This window comes from Chinchilla lanigera, unplaced genomic scaffold, assembly GCF_000276665.1.
Source record: "Chinchilla lanigera isolate Chin_1 unplaced genomic scaffold, ChiLan1.0 scaffold00010, whole genome shotgun sequence".
NCBI classification, from domain to species: Eukaryota; Metazoa; Chordata; class Mammalia; order Rodentia; family Chinchillidae; genus Chinchilla; species Chinchilla lanigera.
Window position 1 is genome coordinate 32582448 of NW_004955411.1, and position 16960 is coordinate 32599407.

Consider the following 16960-nt stretch of genomic DNA (forward strand, 5'->3'; position numbering starts at 1 on the left):
TTTCTCATTTATAAGATCTTCACGCGATTTGTAAGTTACAATTTAGCCTTTGGCTATGTATACTGAAAATATTTTTGAATTTCTGGCATTTGCCCTTTGACTTTATCAGTTTTTTTCCCATTGAATAATTATTATTTATGTAGTCAAATGTGTTAATCTTTTCATTTATAACCTCAGAGCTTAGGAGTTTTTAGGAGTTTTACGGATCTTTAGCTTAGGAGTTTTCTTTAAGATTAAATGCTCAATTATTCAGCCATGATCAAGTCACTGAGTGCCCCTGTGTGGTAGGAACATACTGAAAGTGGGGGTAATGTGGATATAAGAGGATCTTCTGAACAATGTTTCAGAGAACATAGAGGCACACAGTCTTCTTTTATCGTATCAGAAATAAACGCAGAAATTACTAGTTCAAAAAAAAAATTGTGTGTGTGGGACTAAGGGTCAAACCAAAGTCTTATGGGCAAGCATTCTACCACTGAGCCACACTCCCCCATAATTTTACTCTTATTTATCAGCTCACCTGTCACTCAGAAGTCACAGAAGTAATAGGATGGAAGTACCTGTTTTATAAATATAATCAAATTCTTTAAAATTTGTCAGTATCTATTATGTATCCTGGGTAACAGTCCACTTAAAAGGCAGAAATACGAACCACCAGTTTACTACTGACTCATTTCATGCTTTTTCATTCTTGCAGATTCTACTCATATCTGAACTTGAGAAAACAGATGATTCTACTCATATCTGAACTTGAGAAAACAGATGAGATGGAGCAACATGGGCAAGGGGAAGGGCAACACTCCTTTGAGTGAACTTGTATGCCTGTCTCTCCTCACTAGACCTTTGATTAAATTCAGTGATTATGCCTCAAAATCAGCAGGTGTGCGCTGCAGGCTGATGCAGGCCCGGTGGCTGCCCTAGAGCAATTCTGATGGCAGTAGGAACAGCAGCCCCACCCCGGCCCCGCACAATAAGCTTCTCTTCCCTCTGCTGTTTAGAGGAAATGGAGCACCTGGCAACACAAACCCAGATCAGTCTAAAGCCTATCAGTGAAACTTCAAGCCTTGTAGGCACCAGAATGGAAGTTGCAGATTGCATAGTCCACAGGCTTTTTTGTTGTAATGTTGTACTTTTTTTTGGGGGGGGGGGTGATGTTTTTCCTTCCTTCCTTTCTTTCTTCCTTCCTTCCTTCCTGCCTCCTTCCCTTCTTCCCTTCCTTCCTTCCTTCCTTCCTTCTTGCCTGCCTGCCTACCTCCCTCCCTCCTTCCCTCCCTCTCTCCCCCTCTTCCTTCCGATCAGGGCAGGACCTCTACTTAATAGCTTGGACACATTTTTTGTTACTCTTATTCTGTTCTGTTTTTGAGACAAGGTCTTGCTATGTATTTCAGGCTGGCCTTGAACTCACTATGTGGCCCAGGTTAGCCTCAAACGCACAGTGATCCTCCTGCCTCAGCCTCCCAGGAGCTGGGATTACAAGTGTGTGGCCCCACACCTGGCTATTTTTCCTTTCTTTAAATGTCACATTACGTATTATGTTACATAATACAAGGTTTGTTTGTCTAAAAGGTAAAAAAAATGTGCTTCAAATGTTTGTTTTCATCTAGAACATTTGCTATACTGAAGATTCAGTCATCCAAACAAAGATTTAAATGAACACTCTCCAAGGCACTGATGAAATACAGAGGTGTACAAAGCTAAGTGGCTGCACTGAAAGTGATCAGTCTGATAAAGGACATAAAGCAGCATGACGGGAGTCTGCAATGACCAGAGACAACACCTGCTAGACACAGTCCATGGATGAGGTTTTATATTTGTCACCTTCTTTAATCCACCCAACACAGCACAGAGTGATTACCTAACTTATCCAGGCTCACATAACCAGTAAGTGACAGAACCAGAATTTGAACTGAAGCAATTTACAACCAATAAGACATATTTCTTTCCCTATTTGGTCACTCTGTATGTGACCTTTGAAAGTCACTTCACTTTTCTAAGCCTCTGTTTTCTCACTGATGAGAGCATATTTCTGCCTCCTAGGATTCCCATTGGCATTCAAAATTAGGCCTCTTGAAATAGAGTAACATTTACGGAACTTTTGCAGCATTCTGTAAGATGTTTCACAGAAGCGTTAAAGGGGTTCTGCAATTGAACAACTGGGAAAGGGCATCTCTTCTTAGAGGTTCATACTGGGTACCATATGTACATAACCCACCCTAAGAATTTCAAAATGAAATATTTTAAACTCTGGTTCTTACCTGGCACACCCATGCTTATTTGACCACTGGATCTTTGGTTCAGTTGAACACCTAGTTACACTTTTAACCCTGGAACAGACTGGGAATCATTGGCAGGAAAAAGACATGAAATCAAAAGCATCTAATAGGTTTGAATATTAGTCCGTGAAAGTTTAACCAAGTACTTTTTTTTAAATTTTAAGAAATACAAGAAGGAAAACATATTAACAAACAGACATCCATTTACGAAATAGCAAAAGAATAGTACAAACAAAACAGAGTTACAGACAAAGTTGTAGGAAATTAACAATAGTTGTTTTATTACTTATTGATATCTTCAAAGTGATTTCTCAAGAAAACAAATAAGAGACATACAAGATAGATCAAACAAGTAATCATTAACTGTTCCTTTCTGTAGAGCAATAGAAGACAGCAGTACAGCTATGTTAGCTATCCTATATATACATATTTAGATAATTTCCCCTTCTTTTCTTTCTCTTTTCCCACATCCCAGTTGCCCTTTACTTTTGAGCATTTTCCTTTCGTTTCACAATGTCTATCATACCTCCTAGTTTTTATTCACTCTTTCAGGTTCTTACACTAGCGAGACAATGCAGTGCTTGCACATGCAGGTCTGATTTATTTGAATACAGTCTCTAGTTGTGACCATTTACCTATAAAAACCTCGAGTTTATCTTTCTTTATAGCTGAGTAATATCCCATTATAGAAAAGTACCACAATGTTTTTATCCATTCTTCAGTAGACGGACACTTGAGTTGTTTCCACAATTTAGCTATTACAAATTGTGCTGTTATGTACATAGGTGCACATGTATTGCTGTGATGTGATGTTTTTAGATCTTCTGGGAAAATACCCAGAAGGGGAATAGCTGGGTTGAATGGGACCTCTAGACCTAGTTTGCTGAGGAATCTACAAACTGATTTCCACAGTGGTTTCACCTGGCTGCATTCCCACCAGCAGTGGAGAAGAGTTGCTATTTCTCCACAGCCTCGCCAGCATTTGTTATTGGTTGATTTCTTAACGCTAGCCATCCTTTTGGGGGTGGAATCTCAGTGTTGCTTTACTTTGCATTCCTCGAATGACTAATGATGTTGAACATTTTCTTATGTATTTATTTGCGATTTGTATTTCTTCATCTGAGAACTGTGTGTTCATCTCAGTCGCCAATTTTTGGACTGGGTCTTGGAATTTGGGGGGCTCTTTATATGTTCTAGATAGAAGACCTTTATCAGAGGAACAGTCAGCTAAAATTTTTTCCCAATTTGTCGGTTTTCTTTTTACTTTGCTAGCAATTTCTTTAGATGTGCAGAAACTGTTCAGTAGGATGAGATCCCAGTCGTTGATTCTTTGAAGTATTTCACGTGTGGTCTGGTTTTTGTTCACGAACTCCCTGCCTAGCCCTATGTCTTCAAGATTTTTACCTACTTTCTCTTCCAATAGATTTAGTGTTTCTTTAACCAAGTACTTTGGAAACAAGCCCATAGCCCCTCGAGGTCTCTATTTTCCCTCTCAACTCTTGCCCAGACTACTTCAATACCTCCCTAGTTGGTTCTCTATCTCTTGGCTCTCGCTTGCACAGTCCTCTTATAAATATCAGCTAGGTATGTTCTATAGCATGGATATACTGATGTGATCCATGCATTGCTTTATTCACTCATTTAATTCTTTTTTTCCACTGTTGGGGATTGAGCCCAGGCCATGCACATGTGAAGGCAAGTGCCCTATCTCTCATGTCTACTCCCAGTTCTCCCCACTGAAATCACAGAACCATCCTCTGAAGTAAGCGCTGAGGCAGCGGGTCCACGGTGCAAGGCTGTTTCCAGACTCCAAGTTCACTCTGCTGCCTCTTGGATTGTTTTGGTCTTTCTCCAGGATGTAGCCTTAATTCCTCAGGCCCTTCACACTCTGCCTCCAGCCTTTCTTTTCCACTTGATTTCTTTGTTTCTATTCATTATTATACAAGTTTGGTAGAGCTGTGAGCAAAGAATCAGTTCCATGTTTTGCCTCTTGGCTTGTGGCTGGCCATGTTCAGGTCACGGGGCATTGTCCCTATTTATATGCCTGTGTCCAAATTTCCCCTTTTCATGAGAACTCTAGTTCTGTTGCAGTAGGGCCTACTGTAATGGCCTCATTTTAATGATTATTTCTGCTAAAAAACCTATAGTCAAATAAAGTAACCTTGTGAAGCATTGGGGCATAGAATTTCAACGCTATGAATTATGGGAGGGCACAATTTAGTCTCTAACACCTACACACATAATAATGCCAATCTATTCCATAAATTCATATATTCACGTAACAATGGTACTAAGTGCCTGTTACAAAGTGTACACTGTTCTGGGCACTGGCAGGAACGTCAATAGCCCATGGTTTTGGTTAGCCAGTTCCTTGCTTCCTCTGCCTAGAACACAACCAAGCCTCACTCACCTGCTTTCCTATGCCTGATAACTTCCTACTTACCTTCAGAACTCACCAATAAGCCTATTTTATAAGACCAAAAGGTCCCCATTAAAATTTTTTTTCCTCCTTCTTTCGTCTCAATATCCTTATTTCTTCACAGAACTGGTTACACTCTGTAGCACTGTATCGCACGCAGGTATTGAAAAACTGTACATTCCCTGGCTTGATGTTAAGATCACTGAGGGCAAACACTGTGCCCTCAATGTTCAGCTTACATCAGCCGCAGTAGGCAAAGGGCCTGCACTTACTAAATGCTTCATAAATATTTATTTAATAAGTGATCACAGCAGGACTTCAGGATGTTCAATTAGGCAAGACCTGAGAGGTCAAATGGGAAGGAAGGGCACCTAAGACAGAGAGACCAGAAAGACAGCTATCACCAAAGTCAACACATGAAGTAACAAAGACCTGTACTGCAGAAGGGAAATAGACTGAAAGAAAAGGAGCCCTGAAGAAACTTGAGAGTGGATGGTTGACTATGCATGGGAAGTAAATAAAAAATTAACAAATCGACAGGGTAACTGTGTGATATAATACCAACAGTGTTAATACAACAGTAAAGGTATATTAAGATAACATTTACTGCTATTAAGAGATTAACCACCCCCAGTAGGAACTGAACTCACGGCCTTTGTACTGGGCTATGGCCCCAGCCCTCTTTTATATTAACACAAGGTCTTGCTAAGTCACTAAGTTGCCCTGGTTGGGTTTAAACTTGCAATCCTTTTGCCTCAGCATCCTAGAGTGCTGGGATTATAGAAGTGCACCACCATGCCTGGCTTAAACCTGAAATTTAAGTGGCTTAACAAAAAGATTTTCCCTGTCAAACATCAAATTGACATAGATGATCCAGATGGGCCGGTGGTTCTCTTCCAAGAATGACTTAGGGGTATAAGCAAGCATCTTTCACCTGGAATGGCCCACCTTCAAGACCATCTGCTTACGGAGAAATACAGATGTAAGATTTTTGTAGTTAGGATACAGAAAATACAACCGCTGCTCATTCTCCATTGGCTAGATCTCAGTCATATGACCCAGCTAACTCCAACGAAAGCTGGGAAACATAGTCCAGCTAGGTATGCAGGAAGAAAAGAAAATGTGTTTGGTATATTTGTTTTGGTCTCTTCTGCTACAGTTCAGGCATTTGGAAATTTCAAGGAATGAAGGTAGAGGGAAAATATATTCAGTTTGTAGTCTGAATATACAGAAAATATATTCAGTTAGAAGAGAATGTATTGAGTCATTTCTTCTAAAACAACTGAGAAAGCTGAACCATAGTCAAAACATTCATTTGCATTTCTTTGAACTTGATAGTCATGTTATGGTCAAAAAGTCTGTATTTTTAATATTATCTGCTGTGTAGCTCTGTTAATGATCTATCTTTCATACATAAGCCAAAATATTCTATTATCAATAGAACGGTTTGTTGTACAAATTTTATCAATTACGGGTAGAAATACTTGTAAATTTAGTAATACTGTTTTCACTGGCTTTACAATCACTTTTTTAAAAGTATAGGTTGATGTAATAAATCCTAAGTCCACAGTCTTGCTGGCAGAAGGCTATGGTGGATATTTATAGTGCATGTTTATAAATGTGTCTCTCCTGTCTGTTTTTCTAAGCACAGTTCTTACTTTGGCCTAAATTCTGCCTCTGCTGGTCATTATGTGATAGGTATCCACAGCACCGGTTATGTCCTTAGGCCGAATGAAACAGACCACCTCACTCATTCCTGGTCCCTTAGCTAACTTACTCAGGTCCCATTAACTGACATCAAAGTCAAGTTTATGAGAGAACAACACCAACAATCTAAATCCCAGTAGTATGGAGGTGAATGAAAAAGCTCCCAAATCACTATTTCTCTCAAATGTTAAATAATTCACTGTGGCATTTAGGTACAAGCCTCCAGCAGAAGTTATACTTGAACAATTAATGAAGCAGAGGCCAAACAAAAGACTTCAGGGCAGAGAAATAAATTAATGACTTCTCAAAGTACTATATAACAAATGACCTTTTCACATTAACAAGTGTGTAAAACACTCAAACACACAAGTCACTTACTATTAGATCAACTTTGATGGCAGAAAATAGCCTGACACTATTGACAGAATTATACTCTATAAGTATTTGTGGATTTCACACATTTGAATATGAAACCTGCTTAGTTTATTTGGAAAGTTTTTATATTCATAATGTATACCTACACCCAAAGTCCTTCTACTCGGATTGCTCACATTACAAAAACCATCTACCAAACATAGGAAGGATCAGAAGCAATGCCGCTGTTTCTCAGATAAGAAATTAAACATATATAGTAACATCATAGTATATAGCATGTACAGATACTAACTCCTGAGTTGTAAATGTCTGCATAAAAATAGGACATTAATCCCCAAACCTCGCAGCTAGAGGATTTTAAGACAAATTTTAACTTCAGCAATGGCTATCTCTTCTGCAAAATTAGGATGGTTTACTTATGCAGCAAATAAATATCAAACACCAATTATGTATCAAGTAGTACTTTCCAAAGGTTATTAAAATAAAATACAGCTGGCATTCATTATGTATGTGTAGTTACCCAAATTACATGCAGATGATTGACAAGATGGGGCCAGAGTCAGTAGGCTGAAAAATCAATGAAATTCCTAACTGGAAACAGAGATACATGGGATATAAGATCAGGTGAGGTTCACTTGCTTTCTAGGGACTAAGCGGGTATTAGTATTCACTCTGGATTTTCTCAAATAATCTCAACTGAACTTAACTGTAAGTTTCCTACAAAATCTATATGGTAAGGGTTTGTATTCTAGTTCAATAGCTTGGGGGAAAGATGTATTCCGACTAACGATTTTCCAAGTTGCATTCCCATGATAAGTTTTTAAAGACATTCTTACAAGAAGAAGACTTTTTTTGTATATTAATTTAATAGCTAGTCAAATTTACACGAGAAATAAATTCTTTGGAAGATATAGAAAGATGAAAAGACACGTGAGATTTGAAAAGAGAAGAGATTCAAGTTAGAGCCTCACCTTTCCCCATTTACTAGCTGTATTGCCTGAGAAGTCTCAAGGTTTTGGGAACTCAGTTTTGTCAAGAGTAAAATAACAACTCCCACCTATGGCGTTATAAAGATCAAATGAGATAACTGTCATGAAAAATGAGTAGTAACCCAAATATAGAACACATATAAATTACAGGATGAGTAGGAACTGAAAACGATCCCAAGATAGTCCTTCGGGTGAAGATGCTTGTATGGCTAATCGGTAAAAGGTCTACAAAGAGACAGAGACTAGAGGAGTGATCTGGGGCCGTGACAGCAACCGTCTTTGCTTGCTTGTTAATGAGGAAAGATCACCAGACCTTATAGCTGATGAGCAAGAGTCATATCCAAATATTATAGAAAAAACAAATATTTATTGATAAGACTGCTAAGAATAAAAAAGATTAAGATAGTTGTTCCTAATTTCTCACAGTTCATTAAAAAGAAAGGTTTGTGTTAATATAGCTTAGATAATTAAATGCCTATATCTTGTATTCTGAGTAACTAATTTAAAAATAACAATACACAATGTATTAACCATTGTTACTTTCCTATTATCTTGTTTTGAAATTTTGTTTTATTTTTTCTCTTTAAAATAAAATTTAAAAAAATTAAAATGTGGGTTGATTTTTCAAGTAAATCAATAAATTTCATCAGCCATAAGTCAGTCTCTAGAAATCCTTCTTTCTATGAGCAAAACTTCCTTATCATCATGTTTTTAGGGTGGGTGTAATTTCACATGCCAAAGTCCACCTGCAGATTGTTACTTCTACCCCGTGCCAAGCATATTGCTAGGACTAAATAAAATTATTGCTGATATACTATAACTAAAAATATATGCAGTGATTTTTTAAAAATAAAACTGAAAATTTTAAGTTCATTTCATATGAAGGAAAAATGAGTAATGTATACTTATGCACTTACAAATTTACATTTTTTAATTAGTACATGTTTGCAGTACATGATGATATTGTGGAAAGTTGGTACATATAAATAATACAGCATAATACTATTTTTCTTTATCTCCTACCCCACCCCTCTTTCTCTGTTCCTTCCAACTCTCAGTCTTCTGCCCAAGTAGAAATGAAAGTATTTGACACAGATGTATGGGCAAATTTATGAGAGGATGCATGGACTCTCAGACTTACTAAGAAATGGAAAAGTCTGTTTTCAAAAATCAACAGTATATTTTAACCTATCATGGAATCAGAAAATGATAAAGAACTGAACAGTGATTCCCACTGACCACTGGATAGTAAGAGACCAATGTAAAGAGCAATGACAGGGCTGGGGCTGTAGTTCAGTGGTAGAGTGCTTGCCTACCACGCACAAGGCCTTGAGTTCAATACCCAGTACCATTAAAAAAAAAAAAAAAAAAGAGCAGGGTCACGGGCTAATTTCCTCTTACCATGAGTAGATCCCACTGACCATGTCGTAGTTCTGGCATGCAGTGTCCATGTTGCTGGGCCCAGCCGCTTTAGAGATCAGCAGCACCACCAAGCCCCTCAGTTGCAGGTTATGCCGGCTCTCATGTACAAACCCCCTGCCAATGGGTAAAGAAAGAAGAACTTAATAAAGTTAGAAATTAGTAAAGAAGAACTTGATAAAGAACTTAATAAAGTTCATAGGATCATGCAGCTCAAGTTAGAAAACTACCAAACTATGCCTAAAGTCCTATAACTGGACAACAGAGTTTACTAAAAAGAAATAGGGTTGAGGGGAAGACCGAGTTAATGTGAGGAAGTGGTAACTTCAGGTGACAACGAAAGGAGCCCACTGCTGGGGTCTTAAAGTGACCCTTGTGTTTTGAGGCTTGATGATCTGGTTCCTCCTGAGTCTTCTCTCTCCACTGTCTATATCCTATTTTGTAACCATTCATTTATTCATTCATTCAGTGATGCTGAGGGCCTTGTAAAGGCAAGCACTCTACCAGTGAGCTACCTCTCTATCTTTTACCTTGTAATCTTAATTATTTCTTCCGATAAGTGGAAGCCATAGTTTTAAACTGCTTTGTGGTAGTTGATAGTAACTGAAATCAAAGTTGTAAGTCTTGGATGAAATGTTGTATTTGATGATGGTGGCGGCAAGGGAGAGTGGTAAAAATACTGTCTTCATAGGTAGAAAAGCTGAGAAGGAAGAATTAAACTAAAGATTTTAAAATGCATTCAAGTAAATGGAAATGAATGCCACCAACAAAAATCTTATCATTCCCTATTACTTATGGAAAGCAGTAACAGAAATAAAGGCTTCGATTGAGAACATCTTTATTTTTTTTAAAGGATTGAACTATGATTTTTCCTATAACTGAGGCAAGACATACTTTAAAAAGAACATGTTTTCTTTTTATTTATTTATTTTTATGGAGAGAGAGTCTCTCTATGTATTCCAGGCTGACCTTGAACTCACTATGTAGCCCAGGCTGGCAGTCAATTTGCAGTGATCCTCCTGCCTCAGCCTCCTGAGTGCTGGGATTACAAGCATGTACCACCACACCCAGCCATATTTTCTTTTTAAAGTATTGTAAATGGTTGTAACACAAGAACTAAATGGCATCATTAAATAGCTCAAAATAAAAAATGGAAAGGTCTGGAAATGTAGGTCAGTGTGGAATCTCTGGGTTCAGGCCCCAGTACTAGAAAAAAACAAAAAAACCCAAACAAAGGGGGTGGGCAAAGAAAGGGAGAAAAAACAAAGTAAGAAAAACTAAGCCAGCTGTGGTGGCACACACCTGTAATCCCAGTACTCAGGAGGCTGAGGCAGGAGGATTGCCAGAAGTTCGAGGCCAGCCGGGGCTACATAGTAAATTCAAGGCCAGTCTGAACTACACGAGATACTGTCTCAAAAAAACCCAAAAGACTACATGATAGCATAAGTAAAAAATATGTAAGTTTAGTTCTTTAATGTGGTAAAAAAGCAAAATTAGAATTAGTATGGTAATACTTTATTGAATTAGTAAGACTTCATTGAGCTACATCCCCAGTCTTTTTATTTATTTTTTAATCCTCAGCCTTTTTTTTTTAAATTGCTTTGCGACAACGTCTTGCTAAGTCACTCAGTTGCCAAGGCTGGGCTTAACCTGGCAATTCTCCTGCTTCAGCCTTTCAGAATGCTGGGAAAGTAGATGCTTGCTGCCATACTCAGCTTCAGTATAAGTTAATTAAATTAGCATTATTTAATGAGCTAATCCATTAATTAAGAAATGAACTAATCCATTACTTAAAAAAAATCTTTGCACACCAAACAACATACCAACAGAGTGGGGAAAAATTTTAATAGCTATTCCTCAGACAGAGAACTAGTAGCTAGAATATATAAAAACTAAAAAAAAAAAAAAAAAAAAAAAAAATCAGACTCCTGCACAGATTTAAAGACCCAATCCAAAAATGGGCATCTGAATTGAACAGATGAAGAAGTACAAATGACAACTCACTACATGAAAAAACGTTCAACATCATTACAATTTGAGAAATGTAAATTCAACCACTCTGGGATTCCATCTCACCCCAGGAAGAACGGCTGTCATCAAGAAATCAACCAACAACAAATGCTGGTGAGGCTGTGGGAAAAAAAAGAACCGCTCTCTACTTTTGGTGGGAGCAAAAATTGGTACAACCAATATGGAAATCAGTACAAGATTCCTCAAAAAACTGACCCAGCTATTCACCTCCTAGATATCTTCCCCAAAGTGCTAAACGCGTCACACCACAGCAATACATGCCACTCATGTTTATGGCAGCACAATTGTAATAGTTAAATCTTGGAAACAGCCCTGATGCCCATCATTGGATGAATGGATAAAGAAAATGTAGTTTTTATATATAGTGGAGTACTACTCTGCCATAAAGAAGGATAGACTTGAGACATTTTTAGGTAAATGGATGCATCTTGAGACCATACCATTAAGTGAAGTAAATCAGACATGCATGTTTAAATGTCACATTTTTCTCTTACATGAGAAACCAAAATGCACCTGAGTACCAAAATGTATAACAGATATTGGGAAATGGGAAAAAAATGTTCAAGTTAACAGGGGAACAAGGGAGAGGGTAAGGGAAATGGAAGGAAGGGAAAAGGAAAAAAAAGAGTAGAAAGGAAAAAGGTGAGCTAGGCGGGGCCGCTATTTTATTTTAAAGGGTTCAGGGCAAACCCCAGCAGCAGAACAGTCCTGGGTCACTTCACTGTCAATGTCTGGGAGTGAAATGAGGGAAGAACCATCCAGTCACAGTAGACTGCTGGCAGTTGGGAAGCAGCCTGGGGGATTCTGCTGAGAGGTAGGAGCTGGGACCATCCAGACCCTGCTCCAATGGCCACCAAAAGCCAGTCTTAGCCCTAAATACAAAGGATTGGATGGTTCCCCTGGTCTGTGACCAGAAGAGTAGCTTTGGCCCAGTAGAGCAAGCAGGAAAACAGCCTTGGTCTATGGTGAGACAGGTACTCCTCCCACCCAACAACCAATGTGTGAGAGGAGTTAGTGGTGTGGAACAAAGAAAGCTGTGGAAGGTCCAGAAGATGCCAACTGTATACAGGTCTAGGAACAACCCCAGGCTTTTCCAGGGGGTGCCACAGCAACTGGGAAAACACTGTAGAGAAAATCATGGTAAGGCGAGGTGGACATCTAGAACACTGTCAACTCAAGACCAGTCCTAGCCCCCACATCCAGAGGCCAAGACTAGCCCCATATCCAGCACAAATCCTATTGTAAACTTGACAGGGTTACATAGCACATTTCTGGGATCTGACTTGAACACTAACACAGAACTGTGGACAGGAGAGGAATTTTATTATTTTTCTTTTTCTTTGTTATTGGTTTTCCTTTTTCTGTCTGGTTGGAGTTGTTGTTTTTTGTTTGTTTGTTTGTTTTTGCGATTTAGATTTCTTACCTTAATTTTTGTTTTGCTCTATTTGTCTTCTTTTTCTCTTCCCTCAACTATCTCTCTTGATTTTTATGATATTTACATGTGAGAGAACACTGTCTCTGCTCCAGGCTTGTGTCAATATTCTCTTGCTTTGTTTTTCATTCTTTCTCTCCTTCACTCTTCCCCAGTTTTCTAAAACTTGGGTGATCATCCTTTGCCCTCTAGCCTTGCTTCTAACATTCAATTAGGAGGAAACTCATTGCATACAAGTTCCTGGTATAGGTTGGATTTTATCTACATCTATATCTACATCTATATCTATATGGCTTACTCTTATGGTTAACAGTTATCACAGTTTGTCAGCTGCTAGGCTGTGCCTGATGCTATTATTATTGCTAATTGTATAACTTTAGCCAGGATGTCATACCTGTTATAATCAGTTTTCTTCCTTCATATGACAGCACTGTGGTCTGGGGTTATAACCATTACAATATTTCAGTACCAAGGACTGGGTGCTAGCTCAAATACATAGTAACTTCTGATCCTTAATAAATTGGGAAGGTAGGTACTTGGGATAGACACAAAGACCAAGAACCACCTACACCTAGAAAACATCTCTGAGGAATAGACATTTTCTAGGGAAACTTTGAAACTAGTGATAAAGCTACCATAAAAAAAATCTAATAAAAAATAGAAAATGACAAGACAGAGAAGCAAAATGCAGCCCAAGACCTCCAGCCTACCCAGGATGAGTCCAGAGGATAATGAGATACAGGAAATCAGAAGCCACAAACTGGAACTTGCCAAAATGCTAGGAGCAGAAGTGGAAAATCAAATGGATGAGGCTATAGAAAAAATAATCTCTCAGATAAAAATTACATGATGATTGAAATGAAAGACATGCTCAATGAATCTAGAGTAGTCACAGATAAAAAAATAGAGGAGCTTAGAAAAACAATAGAAATCATAAATGGCGAACATAGGAAAGAAATGGAACCCATGAAACAGATCAAGCAGATATCTAGGAGAATAAAAATTCCAATGAAAGTATACACAACAGATTGAATGAAGGTGAGGATAGAATATCAGATCTAGAAGACAGGATTGTGGCTAGTGACTAAGAAAAGAAAAATATCTTAAAAATAGCAAAAGACCACAAAATATCAATGCAGCAGCCGCAAAATGAAACAAAGAAGAACAACATAAGATTGATGGGAGTCAATGAGAAAGCCTGAGATAGCACAAATGCCATAAAAAACCTCTTCAAAGAAGGAATGGCAGAAAACTACCCAAACATGGATAAAGAATTTGACATACAAATGAGTGAGGCATACAGAACTGCAAATATTCATGGCTGAAATAAATCTACACCAAGGCATATAATAAGATTCAAGAAATCCAGCACAAGAACAGAATATTAAACACAGTTTGAGAAGAGACACATCATCTATAAAGGAAAGCCCATCAGAATCACAGCAGACTTCTCAACACAAACTCTCAAGTCAACCTAGAGTGAAGTATTCCAATCCCTAAAAGAAAACAACTAGGGCAGGGGGCCAGGGATATAGCTCAGTGGCACTGCACCTGCCTGGCAAGGGTGAGTTCCTGAGTTCAATTCCTGATACCAAAAACAAACAACAACAACAACAACAACAACAGCAAAAACAAAATAAAACAAAAACAACCTTCAACTCAGACTGATATACCCTGTAAAATTATCTTTCAAAATCAATGGAGATATTTCCATGGCAAAGAACACCTGAGGAAATTCATGATCACCAAACGAGCTCTCCAAAATGCTCTAAAGGATATTTTAGAAAGCGATAATAACAAAGACCATAATTCCAAGAATACTAACAAGAAGAATCCACCAGGCAGGGCAAGCAATTATTTATTTATTTAGTTTTGGTACCAGGAATTGAACTCAGGACCTTGTGCTTGCCAGGCAGGCACTGTGCCACTGAGCCATAACCCAGCCCTGGGCAAGCAATTAAACAGTGGGGAAAATCAGGGTACCAACTACAGGAAAATAATATGAGAAGGATAAGCCAATACATATCAGTTATAACCATCAATGTAAATGGTCTCAATTCACCAAAAGAAACAGATGGGCAGAACAGATCAAAAAGCAAGATTCAACAATATCTTACATACAACAAATACATTTAACTCAAAAAGAAATTCATAGACTGAAAATCAAAGGATGGAAAACAATATGCCATGTGAGCCAAGACTGATCAAAAGAGACAAAAAAAGTTACTACCTACTTGTTAACAGAAAACTCCAAGAAGAGATAGCAATCATAAATGTACATGCAACAAATACTGGTGAGCCCAACTACATAAAACAAATATTAATAGACATGAAAAATCAAATAAACACTAATACAGTTGTAATGGAGGACATCAATATCCCACTGACACAAATAGTTTAACTAGACAAAATAATCAACAAAGAAATATCAGAACTAAACCAAACTTCTGAACAAACGGACTTAGTAGATGTCTACAGAGTATTCTATCTCATATCAGAATAGACATTCTTTTCAGCTGCACATGGGATATTCTCCAAAATAAACCACATACTATTGCATAGAACATGCTTAAGTAAATGTAAAGGAATTGAAACTACCCCATGCATATTACTTGAACATAGTACAATGAAAATGAAACTCAATGGCAAAAGAAACCACAAAAACTACATAAACACAAGGAAATTAAATAACACCCTCATGAACAACAATGGGTCACAGATGGATGAAATTAAAGAAGAAATTAAAGAGCACCTACAAGTACATGATAATGTCAATACCACATACTTGGAACTTATGGGATGCAATGAAAGCAGTCCTAAGAGGGAAATTTATAGTGGTGAATTCTCGTATCAGGAAAACGGAATGAGCTGGAGTAAACAATCTGATGTTAAACCTCAAATTTCTAAATAAAGAAGAACAAATCAAACACAAAACTCAGACAAGGGAGGAAACTATAAAGATCAGAGCAGAAATTCATGCAATTGAGACTAAGAAAACAATATAAACAATCAAAGAAGCAATGAATCCAAGAGTTGGTTCTTTGAAAAATTAAATAAAATTGATAAACTCTTAGCCATCCTGATCAAAAAGAGGAAAGAAAACACTCAAATTCATGCAGTTAGGAATGAAAAGGGTAAAATCACAATGGACCCTGTGGAAATCCATATGATAATCAATATCTACTTCAAGAATCTGTATTCTAATATAAGGTGGAAAACACAGAAGAAATGGACAGATTCATAGCTACGTATGAACTGCCAAAAGTGAACGCAGAAGATATAAAAATTCTAGTTTTTTTTTTCCAGTACCGGGAATCGAACTCACAATCCTGCACTTGCTAGGCAGGTGCCGTGCCACTGAGCTAAATCCCCAGCCCCTAAAAACTCTAAATAACTCAATATCAAGTCAATAAAATTGAAGATGTAATTGAAAACCAACCAACAAAGAAAAGGACAGACCCTGAAAGATTCACTGCTGAATTCTAGAAGAAATTGACAGACAAGTTAATGCCACTACTTCTCAAACTCTTTAATGGAATTGAAAGAGAAGTAATAGTCCCAAACTCATTCCTGGAAGTAAACATCACCTGGATACTAAAACCAGAGAAGGACTCAACCAAAACAAACAAACAAAAACAACAAAAACCCACAGTAACAACAACAACAAAACACTACAGGCCAATCTCCCTAATAAACATAGATGCAAAAGTCCTCAATAAGATACTGTCAAACAGAATGCAGCAAATCATCACGAAGGTTATACATCATAATCAATTAGGATTCATCCCAGGGATGCAGGGATGGTTCAACATACACAAATCAATTAATCTAATACAGAGCCAAAGACAAAAATCACATGATCACTGCAACAGATTCAGAAAAAGAATTTGACAAAGCCTAATACCCATTCATGATAAAACCCTACAGAAAACTGGAATAGATGGTCTTTATCTCAATCTGATAAAAATTACCTATGGCAAACCAAGAGCCAACATCATACTAAATGGTCAAAAACTGCAAGCTTTCCCTCTAAAATCTGGAACAAGACAGGTATGTCCACTATCACCACTCATATTCAATGTAGTTGTAGAAACATTAGCCAGAGCATTAGATGGGGGGATAAGGATAGGAAAGAAAGAAGTTAAATTATCATTATTTGCAGATGACATGATACTCTACATAGAAGACCCCCAAAACTCCACCAAAAATCTTCTAGATTTAATAACAAACCTCAGTAGTGTAGCCGAATACAAAGTCAACACTCAAAAATCAATAGCACTCCTGTACATGAATACCAAACTCACTGAGAGAGAAA

At 37.7% G+C, this 16960-nt stretch overlaps 1 protein-coding gene across 1 annotated transcript in view; it reads right to left on the reverse strand.

Annotated features, from left to right (window-relative positions):
* The window catches only part of Pdss2 (prenyl (decaprenyl) diphosphate synthase, subunit 2), a 287734-nt gene that overhangs the window by 155844 nt on the left and 114930 nt on the right, over nt 1–16960 (reverse strand). Inside the window, exon 2 of the mRNA XM_005377839.2 lies at nt 9165–9299. Within this exon, the coding sequence (XP_005377896.1) occupies nt 9165–9299 (135 nt within the window). The remainder of the gene's footprint in view (nt 1–9164; nt 9300–16960) is intronic.